The following is a 17,625-nucleotide window of genomic DNA, read 5'->3' as shown; positions in this document are numbered from 1 at the left end:
ACTTGTATGGGGCTAATGACAGAATTCTATCTTCAGTAAGCGATTCACGCCCGTCGATGCCCGTCGTGGTGGCCTAGTGGGCAAAGAACCAACCTCTCAAGTATGAGGGCGGTTCTATCCCAGGTCAGGCAAGTACCAATGCAACTTTTCTAAGTTTGTATGTACTTTCTAAGTATATCTTAGACACCAATGACGTGTTTCGAATGGCACGTTAAACTGTAGGTCCCGGCTGTCATTGAACATCCTTGGCAGTCGTTGCGGGTAGTCAGAAGCCAGTAAGTCTGTCACCAGTCTAACCAAGGGGTATCGGGTTGCCCGGGTAGCTGGGTTGAAGAGGTCAGGCAGGGCAGTCGCTCCTCGTAAAGCACTGGTACTCAGCTACATCCGGTTAGACTGGAAGCCGACCCCAACATAGTTGGGAAAAAGGTTCGGAGGATGATGAGATAGGAATTTGAAATAACTTGTATGGAGCGTCGAAATTCTATCTCTAAGTAAGCGAATTAACACATGGATAGAATATTGGGAACAGCAGTAAATATATACTTCATTTGAGTAGGTAGTAGTTTCTTTGTTACTAAAGCCCTATTCTGATATTCGATGACAATATACATTGCGAAACTAGCTTTTTTCCTGTGGTTTTACTCGGTCTAAGAAACTATAGAAGATATTAGGCTGACTTCTTTGTAACTTTTAACATTTTTTACATTTTAGTTTTAAGTAATTTTTTTTAAGTGTCTATTGTATATTTTTCTTTAAGAACTAAATAAATTTCCCAACTTCACAAAGGTTGAAACTGTCGTTATACGCAGTTTTATTGAAATTGGTTCAGTAATTTTACCGTGTACAATGGTAATAGGTACACAAAGTTATGTTCTGATTTATAATATTAGTATGAACGAGTGTTACAAGAAGATATACTTTTGTTCCTAAAGTAGGTTTTACGTGATTTAAATCTAAATTAAATAAAATATAAAAAAGTTAAATAAAAAAAATCTAATTGCATTTAATAAACCCTGGAATATAATATGAAGTTTTTTTTACAATTCGTTAATTATTTACTAAGCTAATAAAATAATCCACTTCACTAAATAATGAAAATTAGGTTTCATATAGGTATGTAATTTCCATCAGACTAGCTATTTCCTATGGTTTCATCCGCGTCCCGTGGGGACTACATCCGTTACCCGGATACAATTAATATATCGAGGGCTAGTGTAGCTACCCAACAGTGAAAGATATATATTTTTTTTCAATCGGTTCAACAGTTTCGGAGTTACAAACCAAACAATTTTTTTTATAATATTAGTATAGATAACATTAACATAAATTTTTACTGGGATTATGAATCTGGTGAAAAGTTTGAAATTTAATCTCGTATATTTTGATACAAAGAGGATGTTAGGCTTAGTTTTAGATTCACAAATCTACCTGCCACGTCGAAAGTCATAAGTTAATTAAAAAGTCATAAACATTTGCATTTTCAATAAACTTGCTACTCAAATTTTAATAACAATTACAAAAATCCGAATTATCCTCTACATATACATTGTCATACTAGCTCACTTTCTCGTTTACAATCTGTATACAATGAGTAATGTAAAATGCTCAAAACTAAAAAATAGTTTTATCGGAACAATGAGCAGAGTTAATTAAACCACTTTTTAATATAGGCTACATTTTTCAATGAAACTTTATTAAAAATATTGCCCCGTCTATTTGTTAATAGGTCAAGCTACAATGCGCGAACGAACTCGCCAAAAATAAAATAAAAGACCGCCGTCACTAATGTATCTAAAATCGCATCAAAATCGTTTCGCACACAAACGTACAGTCAACTTCAGTGGTAACAGTTTTATAGGAAAATCGTACTTATTACTATTGAGTTAAGGTGCATGACAATTACCACTGATGTGCAGTCTACCGTACATACATACAGGTCAAACTGAGAACCACCTTTCTGAGGTTTGCCGGGTTGCCGGTTCTGCCGGGGCTGCGGGATTGTTCGCGCGAGTTACCGCGGCCCTGGTACATAAAAGGCCTACGACGGGACACGACGGTTTTTAGTCAGTAAGAGTCTGACACTCCCTCACCGCTGCTAACCCACAGCGAGGGAGGGGCCATTTGATGGTTTTTGACGTCGTTAAAAAAAAGGTTTTGAGCATTTTGCGTTACACTAGCATAAAATATCATGATGTCTCGCTCTCTTGTTCACAATCTGTATACATTTGTCTCGCTTTGTCTTCAGTTCATTTAGGCAGCACATACGGTATTGTCTAAAGGAGTTAATTCCAGTTTGACATCGTCTGATTGTAGTTCTGTTACCAATTCTCGTAACCTGGAGGAAAAATGAATAGTTTTAATAACCAAAATTCTAAGTATACATGCATACATAAGATCTTTATTTTGTCAATACCTATGTTTTACAAATAAAAATATTCTATTCTATTCAATCCTATTCTATTCCTAAACAGTATGAAAAAGAAACTGAACCTAAAAGGATTTATTCTAAAACATGTAAAAGAAAAAAAAAATAAAAACTAAACATAGCATGGTTCAATTTGTACGAAAATAATTTAATAGTTATAGGAAAAGTATTTTGATAAATAATATTGAAAAGTATATTATGTAACTAGGTAATTAAAAATACTTTGTCATATTCATTTGATAAAGCATCTTAAAATTAAATTGTACTAAATTTATATAGAAAAGAAATTAAATAGACCCCAAGTTTTTGAAGATATTAGAAATAGGATGATATTTTAAGAAAAGAAACCGAGATTAATGTTTTTAATCTCTCTGAAACCCATTATTTTAAAAACTTCTAGAAATATAATGATATACTAAAAAATAGGAATGATAACTTACTTGGCGAGTTGCGCAGGAGTGACAAAGATCGTGTCCTCGGTCTGTCCGGACGCAGGCGCGGGGTACTTGATCGTACCCACGTCTACTGCTTTAGATGATAGTACCTGGAGAAATATACGATTTTTTATACAATGGTAGACCAAATAAAAAATATTAGGGCACTATGAAGAACTGAAATTTTGGATTGCACATAATAGTACAAAAATTTAAATAACTGACAACCTTATTTTGACTTCTGCATCACTTATTCGCATTTCACTGATCAATAGCATTTTTTGATTTTCACTTTTGAAACATATAGGTAGGTACTGTGCTTATATTTAACACTGAATCGAAGTCAAAAACACTGAATTGCGTTCAATTAGGGTTTTGGAAACCAATCATTGTGCTAAATGAGAATTTTAATTGTAATCATAGGAATAAAAGTATCGTAGTAATTTTATTTGTTGTTTTGGATTTCAAGCTCTAATCGGAGCTTCAACCTTAAAAAGTACAACATTTTTCAAAAATTTAACTTCCTTACGAACCATCTGACAAATTAGGTAAATAAAGGATGGTAAATAGTAATATTTTGTTTTCTAATGTATATCTACTTACGGCAGCGAGTTCAGGCGCAGGGAACTCTGCGAAGTCGGCCTCCACGCAGCGCCACGGACGATGTACCAACAACTGCTGGCGTACCTCCGCTTGTAATGCTGCTAACTTCACCTGGTATACACACAAATATATAGGTATTTATACGTGTATATTAATTTAATTATTTGTATATTAATAGAATAGGTATTTATACTTGTATATTAATTAATGTTAATAAAGAGGTAAAGTTTCTGACGTTGCAGGTTTCGTGCACGGATGAAAGAAGGATGAGCAGATATACCATAAGGAAGGTCAAGCGCCTTCTTCTAGGGCAAGTAATGTACTGTAGGCATAATCAAAACGATCAGTTACTAAAAGTAATAAAGCGTTTGGGTTCCTTGTCAAATCGAGACCAATGTGTCAAAGTCTAGTCTAGTCTTGTTGATTAGTGATTTTATTTTGAAGAAATAAGAGAGTTCCATAAAAGGTGTTTGAGGGCGGAGCGAGTAACGTTCCCCATCCCCCGAATAGGGGACAAATCTTTGCTTCTATAGAACCATAACGTCAATACTACTTGGAACTCAATCGACTGTCATAAATCCTCGACCTCGACCTCGATGGCGTAATGATCACCATGCCGGACTGCCGAACCTGAGGTCCCGGGTTCGATTCCCGGTTCGGTCGACATTTGTGTGATGAGCATGCTTGTTGGCCGTGGTCTGGGTGTTATGATATGTATATATGTAGCTATATGTAGTTTATCAGTTGTGTTAGCACCCATAACACAAGTTAATTAATAACTTACCATGGGGCTAACCGACCGTGTGTGAAAATGTGTCCAGACATATATTATTATTATTTCTCGTTACTTTTATTATTTCTCACATCTATGTGTGGGTCGAAGTATGCACGGGCCAAAGCCAAGTGCGTATAAGTATCTTGAATTTTACAAAATTTTGTGTTTAAGAATTTTCGGGTTAATCTACATATTATTATAAATGCAACGATAACACCACATTTTTTGCTTTCGAGGCGCTCAACCCCCTTATCCTCAGATACAACTTATCAAATTTCTCCCTCCTTCAGTCGACCCATGGTATTAGGTAATTCCTCCGTCTCCAGCCCGTTTAGGAACCGGCTAGGCGGATGATATCTCACCTCGAGCTGCCTCCTGACTTCCCTCTGCTTCTGTTTGTGCAGCTGTAACGCGTGGCCGTACTGTCCCGGCTCACTAGGGAACTTCACTAGGCCGGACCGCGCCACGAATAGCGTCCATTCCTGCGAACGAAATAAAGGATGTTATAAGAGTGTTATTACTTTAATTAAATTAGTTAATTTTGGGAGAAAATCATTGTCATCACAGCCGAAAAACATCCACTGCTGGACTAATACCTCCCCCAAGCTGGATTTGTCCGTTAACATGCGTTTCTATGAGGACTAACATAGAATGAAAACAGTGAAAATTGAGCTCAAGTAAGTTTCCACATTAACTTTAAGGGTATTCCTGATGAAGGCATTTTCCTGCTTATGCTGCTTGGCATAGACCCAGCAGTATTACTGACGACACTGTATGTTTTAGCCTTTAGAGCGTTTAAGGGAGACACAAAGAGTGTTGAAAGAGATTGAAAAGCTCATTTCAAAGTATAATATGTACATCACCGTGTGCAGGCTAGCGAGCTGTCTCTCGAGCTGTGCCGCGGCCTGCCTGCGCGCGACGGCGGCGGCGGACGCGGGGTGCTCCAGGAGGCGAAGCGCCCGCAGAGCGCAGGCTCGGCAGTCCTGTGAGGGTGACTCACCGTGTGCAGGCTAGCGAGCTGTCTCTCGAGCTGTGCCGCGGCCTGCCTGCGCGCGACGGCGGCGGCGGACGCGGGGTGCTCCAGGAGGCGAAGCGCCCGCAGAGCGCAGGCTCGGCAGTCCTGTGAGGCTGACTCACCGTGTGCAGGCTAGCGAGCTGTCTCTCGAGCTGTGCCGCGGCCTGCCTGCGCGCGACGGCGGCGGCGGACGCAGGGTGCTCCAGGGGGCGAAGCGCCCGCAGAGCGCAGCGCTCCGCCTTGCGGCACGCGGACACGCGGGCTGCGCGTTCACGCTCCACCGTCCTAGAAAGAGGAACATAAGAATTTTCCATCAAAATACTGCATCAAGTATAAAAAATAAAAACCCCACTATAAAATAAAAATGCTAGATTGTTTCAAATATTAAAAAATGGAAATCCCACTATAAAATAAAAACCAGCCAAGTGCGAGTCGGAAATGGGAGCCCCCCGAAATATTTATTTTATTCTAGTTTTCAGTTTGTTGTTATAGCGGCAACAGAAATACATCATCTGTGAAAATTTCAACTTTCTAACTATCACGGTTCATGAGGTACAACCTGGTGACAGACGGACGAACGGACGGACAGAGGAGCGAAAACAATAGGGTCCCGTTTTACCCTTTGGGTACAGAACCCTAAAAATGCTAGATTGTTTCAAGTATCAAAAAATATAAATCCCACTATAAAATATAGCAGGCCTTCTAGGAACCCGGTTAACGGTCCCGCATGGCCATCCATCCTATGGCCATCAATGCATGGGAAGGGAATATATCTAAAAATAAAGATTCTAACACTTGCGTCAGACGCGCGACACGCGACTCTCACTTATATCGGAAGAAAAACTTAGGGTGGATTTCGATAACAAATCTGTCCACTCACTAGCGATTGAATTTTGACATAAGCACCATATAAGTTGTGTCATCTCAACGTACAGATCGGTTATTGCAATCCACAATTTTGCACAATTGCAAAAACAACTTAAACAGTACACAACTCACCAGCTTAGCAATTTGATCTGATGCTGCAGAGCCTCGTTGACTTCACCTGCGGCGACGCCCGGCGTCACCTTCACAGGCGTCTCCTCTGTATCATTGGGTGATAGTTATGGGATGGTCCAGAAGTTAGGAGGGTGAATGGATGCGAGGTGGGTGAAAGATCGATTAAGAAAAATATTGTTTTTAAAGTAAACTAAGTTCATTCTGAAAATTGACTAAAAAAATACTTTATTTTTCACATTTAACATATTTATCTGTGTCCATCGTAGAAAGCACACAAAAATATTGGTTTCTCTCTATGGGTCCCTGATCATCAATGCCAAGGGGACATTTTTTATGTCATAGTAAGTACTTTAAAAATCAATAATAAGTGAAATGAATGCATTAAAAACATATTTCTACTTATAGGAGAATATGATATTTAATATTTTTTGCATGGCATATGTAACTAAAAGTACATACTTAGAGCATCGTTTAAAATTACACTTACGGCCAGTTTCTTCATCAAAAGTTAAAGTTAAAGTTATGGCTAAAGTAATGTCTAAAGTAAAAGTAACGGTTAAATTCAATTTTACTATTCGTTTTGCTGTCACTTTAGCCTTGAAAAAACGAATTTGACCGTAACTTTTACTTTAGACATTACTTTAACTTTAACTTTTGATGAAGAAACTGGCCGTTAATTTAATAATTCTTTTTAACACATATAAATCGATCTTCCAGCCCCGATATGAATGTTTTAAAATATTAATACACTGAACAGCATTCGTGTTGATAGACGACGAAGCACAGGGTTGTCACAAATAATATCGTTAACAAATAAAAATTGAAGCTATGTATGTATGGGAAAATTGAATTAAAGTTGCGCTAGTGTTGCTGAGAAAATTGTGGAAAAAAATATATTGATAATTATTTTTTTTTCTGATCATTTAATGTTAAACAAATATTACTTCAATGCTTTTTAATTAATAGTTAAGTTCGAAAGCAGACCGTTCTGTCAATATTATTGCGATATTTTACCAAAATTAATGGAATACGTCTGACTATATGCTTTATAATGAAATCTTGAGAACACCTAGACCAATATTGATGGGACTGTCTCTAGCAAATACTAGCAACATTGACATACAAATTTGCTCATTCAGCTTAATTTATACTATGTAGGGCAACAGTGGCGCAACTTTCAACTTTAAAAAAGTAAGTAGACGACATCCATAAACAATCATGCACATAACAAATTATTGACAATTAAAATTAAAAATTAAACAAATTAGTCACTGGGTCTCGTAGAAAAGCTTTAAAAACGCATTCCCTTTGTATAAAGTAATAAAACTTCAGTCTTTATGAATCTGAATCTATTGTTATTATTAGTTGTTATAATTTTGTTTATTAAAAAATACATACTTAGTAAGTGAGAAGTACCTAACCGTATCTAAGTACAATACTATGTTAAATAAGAAAATTGTCATAGTATTACTTTCTTTGTATAGTATTTTCTATAATCTTTTGTTACTATGGGTTTCTCACCTGAAATAAATGGGTATTTTTTTATAAGTCGACTATGCGGATTCATATAGTCGAATAAATAACTGCGATTAGTGAATTTTCAAGTCATTTACAGGCCCAACTTGACCAACAACATAAACGTCAATTCTCTTAAACAACTGTTCACTATGAATTTTTACCATTACTTTTCAAAGCAAACAGTTGTTTCATGAAAACGAACGTTTATGCTGTCGGTGTACCTGGGCCTCATTATTCTACAGTAATTCGTATTTTCTTATTTAACATAATATTCTTTCGAAAAAAGTGTTACCTATTAGAAAATTTATAAATTACTCTGGAGTAGAAAAATTACGAAAAGTAATTTTGACAATTTTGAGTATGCCAAAAAAATGTTATTCCACGATTCAGACTCATAAAGACAACCTAAAATCACAGCTAAACGAAAAAAGTTTAACTCAAAAAAAAAAAAAAATCAAAAAAATCTAAGCTCATGCGACACCGAAGGATATAAAATATATCTTAGTATATCTTACGCATCGCTTCTTTAGGCGCGGCCACGGGTGTCGCCACCGCTAAAATTTTCATTTAAAAATACAATTTTTGATTTTGAAAAATGAGCCAATTGGGTGTAAATAATGCTGCGTTGTTTTTTTTATTTTTATTTTTATATCTTTAGTTTTTTTTTTTATTCTTGTGGTGTGAACAGAACTTTCGAGAATGTAATCGTTTTTTTCTAATTAATCAAATAAATTCATTCGCATCCCAGGGGAACTTCTTTCCGTAAGGGGGGAACAAAATGAGCTTATGTCATCTCAACCACTGTCTCAATCATTGTAGTTTCCCAATAGTTAAATATTTTTTCAAATGGGTACCGTGGTTTCGGAATCATTAGCTGCCTCCAAAGGTCTGTAGAGCCTTATTTTAGTAAAGAAGTTAAGATTAAAAACGTGAAAGGTGTTCTATACATTTTAGATAAAGATAAGACAGAAGAAAGTAAAGAAATTTTTTTTAAACTGACTCGCTTGAAAATCTTGTTTATCGGAAGTTATTTTTTGTGTAAAAGTTCTGCTTACACAGAAGAATTGAACTAAAAATATAATATTGAAGCCATCATCACAGCTATTTAAATATTTAGGCATCAAGACAGTACTGCATATATATTATTTCAATATTATAATATTTATAACATATCACAGCGAATATATAAATTTTATATATTACTGCATACATTATTGCATATAGTCAAATCTCTGCAAAAGATATTGGCTCAACACTACTTATTAACCATAATTTGGTCAGTCCCACTAGTGACAAACTCTGCCAGGGCTCTGGTATTGTTCGCGCGAGTTACGCGGCCCTGATACATAGAGGACTTAAGAAGGAACATGGTGGGTTGTAGTCAGTAAGAGTCTGACACTCCCTCACGCTGCAGCCACAGCGGGAGGGGTCATTTGATGATTTCCCACCATGAAAAAGAGGTCGTGTATTTGAGAAAACTTTATATGTATGGGTATATATCATAGGTAGTATACCTATTTCTCCTTATAAAAGTTTGCTATATCTTTATACGTAAACAGGTATATTTATATATTTTACGCTATTTCATTATATTGTTGCAATATTATTGTATTTTGATAGTTTCATCTCAATATCCTTTTATACGCGTTTATATACACCTATTTCTTCTTCATAATAATTAAATTGGTATATATTTATATACTGCTAGTGGTATATATTTCGATATATATGTTATCAAAGGGAACGCATGCGGTTACTAGGCGACTTGTCTTACTGTACTCGCGGGCGGGGGGCGGCGACAGAGCTGCACGCACACACAAACACTTCGTGTTATAACTTATATACTGACTTTATCCTGTCAGCGTCAAAGGTAGCTGAACAAATCCTAATTTTCAAAACTGCTAAACACCATGTCGGCGAAAACTTACTAAAGTATTCATCTATTTGAAGAATAGCATTAACGACACAAACGCCAAAATTGACTTTACTTAACAGTAAATTTTGGCGTTTGTGTTGTTAAGAAATGATGGCCCTTTACTTTGTCAGGCACTTTTGAAAATTTTCATCTTTTCAGCTACTTTTGAAGCTGACCGTACTTGAATGAGGGTTTAGTATGGTTTAATAGAATGTCATGATATTGTTTTTATCGATATTATCTCAATTACTATAATGTTAATTATTATTTTTTCAGTAAATATTGGATTCGAAATAACTGCTTTAATTTTAATAATAATTTGTCTATAATAAATAATAATGTCAACTTTTTCATCACATTCTACTAAAACCAACTATACCACAAAAATTCACATGTTCAATAATCATGACATTAATAATACACCATTGATGTAAGAACACTAAAAGTATTCTTGTTTGTGTTAAACATTCCAAAATTGAAGCGTTATATGATTCCATTATTTTTTTTATATGAATATATGGATGGAATTTGAACAGACACGGGTTAACTACTGCGAAAATATAAAAAAAAATGGAAAATCGGTTCAAAAGATCCAGAGATTGATATGCCCGTCAAAAACTTAACTTCTTTTAATCTTAATAATGATGATGTCCTCCTAGCCGATTGTCGGCCACGGCGGCTGATCTCCTTACATGAGATCAGCCAGCTGCGCAGGACATATTATAGTGCACGAGCATTTGCTTGGACACAGGTGCACTCACTTAGTATTCAATCTTAATAATATTATAGATGCCAGAGGAGTTATGTCTGTCTGTCACTGTTTCGGGAGCCTGAAAAAGGTTTCACACTACCCGATTTCGAAGTTCTTTATAAAGTGCGCGGTAAAATTACCATGGCGCTTCTAATTTTTCTATCAACAATTAAGATTGAAACAATCCTGTTCAAATTCCATCAACAAAACGCCAGCATTCACTGAAACCCTTCATACACAACTTACTTAAAAACGCCAAGTCTATAAGAGAAACAACACAATATTTAGATATTTAAATAACAAATAGGTACAACCTGATTATAATGATAAACAGAATATTATAAAGAAATCATTTTAATAATATATTTTTTTAAATAGTTCTCCATAGTAAATATTATACAGGGCAATCAGTTAAGATATTGAATCAGTATAAAAAATGAATTAGGATGAAAATATACTTCCTCTCGAACGAGCCCAGAGAGCACTTTTAAAAGTAGCTTACTTTCGTCCTTTCCTCTTTCCCACAGATCAGCTATATAAATCTTGCAATGTTTTAACTGTCAGGCAATTATTTATCATGCACGCAATACTAACACAACACTCTCAGCTTTCCTACAATCCTAACATTATAAACAAAAGACGTAACGATATAGTTTGCAGTTCAAACTCCACCTCAAAATATGTGTATACGAATAGATTCTTTAGATTTTTAGGCTCATTTCTGTACAATAAACTAAATAGTGAACTAAGCATTTATAGCCTTAACTACTTTAAATGCAGAAAAAGTGTTCGTAATTATCTGCAAAGCCTGTCTTATGATAACACGGAAGACCTACTTAAAGTGTGTAAATGAAACTGCAAACGCAAACAATAATAAATAAGTATTAGGTATAAGCAAAGTATGTATTTTAACCGATGTTAGCTATTTAATTTTTTGTATATTAGATTGTCAATTTATGTTGTCAAATTAGCAAATAAGGTCTCTTTTCGCTTGAGACACAGGTTTAACCTAGTTCAAGCAATTATAATGTTAGCACATATGTCTAGATTTTAAGAAATAATGTTGTTTAATGTGAACTTTGATAAATGAATAAATGATTTGATTTTGATTTGATTTGATACTTTTCAGTATTCGTGAAAAGCTACGCCTTTCTAAAACCACTTTTTAACTCTGTTACATTTACTACCCGTGCCGATAAAGAATGGGATTAGAAATCGCGACAGCTGTATTCAACTCTCGCTCATGTGCTATAGTGTATGAGCGAGAGGTAAATACAGCTGTGGCAACTCTCGCTCATGTGCTATAGTGTATGAGCGAGAGGTAAATACAGCTGTGGCAACTCTCGCTCATGTGCTATAGTGTATGAGCGAGAGGTAAATACAGCTGTGGCAACTCTCGCTCATGTGCTATAGTGTATGAGCGAGAGGTAAATACAGCTGTGGCAACTCTCGCTCATGTGCTATAGTGTATGAGCGAGAGGTAAATACAGCTGTGGCAACTCTCGCTCATGTGCTATAGTGTATGAGCGAGAGGTAAATACAGCTGTGGCAACTCTCGCTCATGTGCTATAGTGTATGAGCGAGAGGTAAATACAGCTGTCGCGATTTCTAATCCCATTCTTTATCGGCACGGGTAGTACATATTTTTTGCGTTAGCATTACTGTTAAGTTACTCGTGAAATTACTCTCGTACTTTAGGGAAATTCGAAGTGAGAAAGACCATTTATGTAATTTTTGATAACTTATTCACATTGGAAAACCAATAACATTTTGCATTTTTTTGCGTCACTCTTATAATTTTTTTTAATCAGCGAAACAGATAAAAATAAATCACACCCACGTTTTATAATAATGTAGGTTCTGTCTTAACTCATTCTACTATTGAAATCACCCTGTATAATATCCACTCATAATTTTTTTTCACAAAAAAAAAAAAAAACATTTTTCCCCCCATTAAATACCAAAATAAATATATTAAACAGATACATACCATGATGTCCACCTCCTCTCTTAGCATACAACTTGAGTTTCTCGCGCAACGCCCCGCGTTCCGTCTCCAGAGAGTCGATGTCCTGTTGTAGGTGATCCATCGTTTCTTCGAATTCTTTCTCTTTTCTGTAAATTGAGGAAATAAATATTTATTATTAAATACAAAGTTCAAAGTTCAAAAAGTCGTGGTGGCCTAGTGGGCAAAGCACCTACCTCTTGAGTATGAGGGTTCGATTCAAAGTTAAGTAAGTTTGTATGTAATTTCTAAGTATGTATATCTTAGACACCATGGACTGTGTTTCGAATGGCACGTTAAACTGTAGGTCCCGGCTGTCATTGAACATCCTTGGCAGTCGTTACGGGTAGTCAGTCAGTAAGTCTGACACCAGTCTAATCAAAGGGTATCGGGTTGCCCGGGTTACTGGGTTGAGGAGGTCAGATGGGTAGTTGCTCCTACACACACTGGTACTCAGCTGCATTCGGTTATACTGGAAGCCGACCCCAACACAGTTGGGAAAAAGCTCGGGGAGATGATGAGTGACCCTTTTAGGAATCTCACAGATAAAGGTCCCATATCAACTGCCGTATTCAGGGACCTCGCAGTTTTGGGAACATTTGAGGATCTTCAAGTTTTGGGAACATTACAGACTGTTAGATATCGGACCTCACAGGCAAATACTGACTTCTTTAGAGACCTCTAAACATTAATGGGAATCTACTAACCTCTTGAGCTGGTTGTGGGCGTCTTCCAATCTCCTCTGCAGTTGTTCGGCCCTGAGTTCAGCAGCACTGGCCGCGGTACTCAGCTTGCGTTCCCCTAACTCGCGACGGATCGTCATCTCTGATAGTTCTTCTTGTTTTGCCTAGGATATAGACATCAAATATAAAAAAACGGCCAAGTGTACCATTATGTACAAAACGGAAAAAAAAACCGTTTTATGGGATCCGTCTCATTTATTTAAAGCTAAACAGAAATTAATATGTAAACTGTTATTTGAACTGTTAGAAGGATTGGGACCCGTTTTGCCATTGATAAGCCTAAACGATCATCTAAGTTTTATTTATTTACTATTTATTCTTCAATGACCATTTCTTTAAACAACATTTTATTTTAAAATATTTATAAAAAAAAAAAAAAAACATCTATGATTTGTTATTTTCAGTACTTTTTCCAATACCAACTACCGTAGGCAATCTTTCTCTTTAAATAACAAACTATAAACTGAAATATTAGTGCAGAACATACCTTAAGCGCCTTCCTCAGCTCTCTGATATCAGCCTCCTTGTTCTCCAACTTGATGGTGAGACTCTTGGTCTCCTCCAGCTGTTTCTTCACCAGTTGAGCTCGAAGTACCACGGGCGGAACCGGCTGTAAATATTATGTTCGAATGAGTAATTTAATAGCACATTTATTTTTCTAAATATTAAATAAAAAAAAAACAAATACAATTTCCTTATTAGAGCAATTTATTGAAATCTTGTAATAAAAGGGAGGTCTTGGTTAAACGACAGCTGCACTTGGCGATGGATTATAAGGTGAAGCGAATCTTGGTGCGATTACGAGTTTCTCCGTGTTTCGAAAGGCGCGTTAAATTAATGGGTTTCGGTTATCGTCTGAACATCTTTGACAGTCGTAACGGGTAGTCAGAAGGGTAACATCTAGTCTTCCCCGAGTAGGGTTGAGGAGGTCAGATTGGCAGTCGCTCCATGTGTCGCATTGGTACTCAGCTGGCTCCGTTTAGACTGGAAAACGACCCCAACATAATCCTGCTTGTGATTTCTCTCCGGTGGTGTCGGATTGTCGTCCCATCGCGCTATGAGAGTGAAGGAATAGTGAGTGCATCTGTGTCCAAGCAAATGTGCCTGCACTATAATTATGTCGTTCGCAGCTGTCTGATCTCTTTCAAGAACAGCATCCGTCGCCAACAATCGGCCTTGGACGTCATTATGCGTGTGTGTGTGTATGCATGTGAGCGTGTGTATATGTATGAGCGTATGTGTACGTATGTATGTATGTATGTGTGTGTGCGTGTGTCGGTGTGTATATGTGTGTGTGTGTGTCCCTATGGGTGCTATAAAAAAAAATGCAATAAATAAATATGAGTGTATGTTACCTTCTCAGCCTGCACGTTGGTGAGCGACATCATGTCGTACTCCTTGTCCTGCGCGAAGCTGGCGAGCTTGCCGACGTCGCCGCACACGGCTGACAGCGAGTGCTTGATAGTGCGGACTGGGCCGTGGTCATCCTGAAAATATATAGATACATATGCTTTATAAAGTACAACAATCTTTACATTTTTGATCTTAGAACTAATTATTGATTGCCGGGGCTACGCGTAATCTACTACACGCTACGTACCTTGCCAGTACTACTCACTACGTACCTAATTTACTACGCACTACGTACCTAATTAAACTACGCGCTACGTACCTAATTTACTACGCGCTATGTACCTTGTCTGTGCTACGCGTAATTTACTACGCGTTTCGTACCTTGCCAGTACTACGCGTAATTAACTACGCGCTACATACCTTGCCAGGGCTACGCGTAATTTACAACGCGCTACGTACCTTGCCTGTGCTACGCGTAATTTACTACGCGCTACGTACCTTGCCAGTGCTACGCGTAATTTACTACGCGCTACGTACCTTGCCTGTGCTAGGCGTAATTTACTACGCGCTACGTACCTTGCCAGTGCTACGCTTAATTTACTACGCGCTACGTACCTTGCCAGTGCTACGCGTAACTTGCCAGTACTTCTCGTAATTTGCCAGCGCTGTGCGTAATTGACTACGTGCTACGTACCCTGCTCAGGGCTACGACTAATTTGCTACGAGCTACGCGCTTCGAACACCGTGCTACGCGCTACACACCTGCTGGTACACCTTGTCTACGGCAGCCGCCCACAGAGTGAGCAGAGACGCGTGGGGGAGAGGTGCTCCGTCGGCTCGCTCGCCGGCGGTGGCTACGCGCTACGAACACCGTGCTACGCGCTACACACCTGCTGGTACACCTTGTCTACGGCAGCCGCCCACAGAGTGAGCAGAGACGCGTGGGGGAGAGGTGCTCCGTCGGCTCGCTCGCCGGCGGTGGCTACGCGCTACGAACACCGTGCTACGCGCTACACACCTGCTGGTACACCTTGTCTACGGCAGCCGCCCACAGAGTGAGCAGAGACGCGTGGGGGAGAGGTGCTCCGTCGGCTCGCTCGCCGGCGGTGGCTACGCGCTACGAACACCGTGCTACGCGCTACACACCTGCTGGTACACCTTGTCTACGGCAGCCGCCCACAGAGTGAGCAGAGACGCGTGGGGGAGAGGTGCTCCGTCGGCTCGCTCGCCGGCGGTGGCTACGCGCTACGAACACCGTGCTACGCGCTACACACCTGCTGGTACACCTTGTCTACGGCAGCCGCCCACAGAGTGAGCAGAGACGCGTGGGGGAGAGGTGCTCCGACGGCTCGCTCGCCGGCGGTGGCTACGCGCTACGAACACCGTGCTACGCGCTACACACCTGCTGGTACACCTTGTCTACGGCAGCCGCCCACAGAGTGAGCAGAGACGCGTGGGGGAGAGGTGCTCCGTCGGCGCGCGCGCCGGCGGGGGCGACGCGCTACGAACACCCTGCTACGCGCTACACACCTGCTGGTACACCTTGTCTACGGCAGCCGCCCACAGAGTGAGCAGAGACGCGTGGGGGAGAGGTGCTCCGTCGGCTCGCTCGCCGGCGGTGGCTACGCGCTACGAACACCGTGCTACGCGCTACACACCTGCTGGTACACCTTGTCTACGGCAGCCGCCCACAGAGTGAGCAGAGACGCGTGGGGGAGAGGTGCTCCGTCGGCTCGCTCGCCGGCGGTGGCTACGCGCTACGAACACCGTGCTACGCGCTACACACCTGCTGGTACACCTTGTCTACGGCAGCCGCCCACAGAGTGAGCAGAGACGCGTGGGGGAGAGGTGCTCCGTCGGCTCGCTCGCCGGCGGTGGCTACGCGCTACGAACACCGTGCTACGCGCTACACACCTGCTGGTACACCTTGTCTACGGCAGCCGCCCACAGAGTGAGCAGAGACGCGTGGGGGAGAGGTGCTCCGTCGGCTCGCTCGCCGGCGGTGGCTACGCGCTACGAACACCGTGCTACGCGCTACACACCTGCTGGTACACCTTGTCTACGGCAGCCGCCCACAGAGTGAGCAGAGACGCGTGGGGGAGAGGTGCTCCGTCGGCTCGCTCGCCGGCGGTGGCTACGCGCTACGAACACCGTGCTACGCGCTACACACCTGCTGGTACACCTTGTCTACGGCAGCCGCCCACAGAGTGAGCAGAGACGCGTGGGGGAGAGGTGCTCCGTCGGCTCGCTCGCCGGCGGTGGCTACGCGCTACGAACACCGTGCTACGCGCTACACACCTGCTGGTACACCTTGTCTACGGCAGCCGCCCACAGAGTGAGCAGAGACGCGTGGGGGAGAGGTGCTCCGTCGGCTCGCTCGCCGGCGGTGGCTACGCGCTACGAACACCGTGCTACGCGCTACACACCTGCTGGTACACCTTGTCTACGGCAGCCGCCCACAGAGTGAGCAGAGACGCGTGGGGGAGAGGTGCTCCGTCGGCGCGCTCGCCGGCGGTGGCTACGCGCTACGAACACCGTGCTACGCGCTACACACCTGCTGGTACACCTTGTCTACGGCAGCCGCCCACAGAGTGAGCAGAGACGCGTGGGGGAGAGGTGCTCCGTCGGCTCGCTCGCCGGCGGTGGCTACGCGCTACGAACACCGTGCTACGCGCTACACACCTGCTGGTACACCTTGTCTACGGCAGCCGCCCACAGAGTGAGCAGAGACGCGTGGGGGAGAGGTGCTCCGTCGGCTCGCTCGCCGGCGGTGGCTACGCGCTACGAACACCGTGCTACGCGCTACACACCTGCTGGTACACCTTGTCTACGGCAGCCGCCCACAGAGTGAGCAGAGACGCGTGGGGGAGAGGTGCTCCGTCGGCTCGCTCGCCGGCGGTGGCTACGCGCTACGAACACCGTGCTACGCGCTACACACCTGCTGGTACACCTTGTCTACGGCAGCCGCCCACAGAGTGAGCAGAGACGCGTGGGGGAGAGGTGCTCCGTCGGCTCGCTCGCCGGCGGTGGCTACGCGCTACGAACACCGTGCTACGCGCTACACACCTGCTGGTACACCTTGTCTACGG

At 41.1% G+C, this 17,625-nt stretch overlaps 1 protein-coding gene across 11 annotated transcripts in view; it reads right to left on the bottom strand.

The window, feature by feature from the left end:
* Nucleotides 1–519: 519 nt before the first annotated feature.
* LOC124643971 (dynactin subunit 1) overlaps nucleotides 520–17,625 on the bottom strand; it is a 56,531-nt gene continuing 39,425 nt past the window's right edge. For 7 of the 11 annotated variants that reach the window (XM_047183104.1, XM_047183110.1, XM_047183108.1 and 4 more), the window contains 12 exons: nucleotides 14,539–14,670; nucleotides 13,671–13,793; nucleotides 13,148–13,287; nucleotides 12,426–12,550; nucleotides 10,682–10,696; nucleotides 9,544–9,573; nucleotides 6,252–6,336; nucleotides 5,375–5,537; nucleotides 4,600–4,719; nucleotides 3,463–3,573; nucleotides 2,866–2,969; nucleotides 520–2,335 (listed from right to left, as the gene is read on the bottom strand). In XM_047183104.1, the coding sequence (XP_047039060.1) occupies nucleotides 2,251–2,335; nucleotides 2,866–2,969; nucleotides 3,463–3,573; nucleotides 4,600–4,719; nucleotides 5,375–5,537; nucleotides 6,252–6,336; nucleotides 9,544–9,573; nucleotides 10,682–10,696; nucleotides 12,426–12,550; nucleotides 13,148–13,287; nucleotides 13,671–13,793; nucleotides 14,539–14,670 (1,233 nt within the window). In that variant the 3' untranslated portion in view covers nucleotides 520–2,250. The remainder of the gene's footprint in view (nucleotides 2,336–2,865; nucleotides 2,970–3,462; nucleotides 3,574–4,599; nucleotides 4,720–5,374; nucleotides 5,538–6,251; nucleotides 6,337–9,543; nucleotides 9,574–10,681; nucleotides 10,697–12,425; nucleotides 12,551–13,147; nucleotides 13,288–13,670; nucleotides 13,794–14,538; nucleotides 14,671–17,625) is intronic. The other 4 variants (XM_047183105.1, XM_047183115.1, XM_047183107.1 and 1 more) reach the window with 3 other exon arrangements.

This window comes from Helicoverpa zea, chromosome 29, assembly GCF_022581195.2.
Source record: "Helicoverpa zea isolate HzStark_Cry1AcR chromosome 29, ilHelZeax1.1, whole genome shotgun sequence".
NCBI lineage: Eukaryota > Metazoa > Arthropoda > Insecta > Lepidoptera > Noctuidae > Helicoverpa > Helicoverpa zea.
Note: the sequence above shows the minus strand (reverse complement) of the source record. Positions and strands in the feature narration are given on the sequence as shown.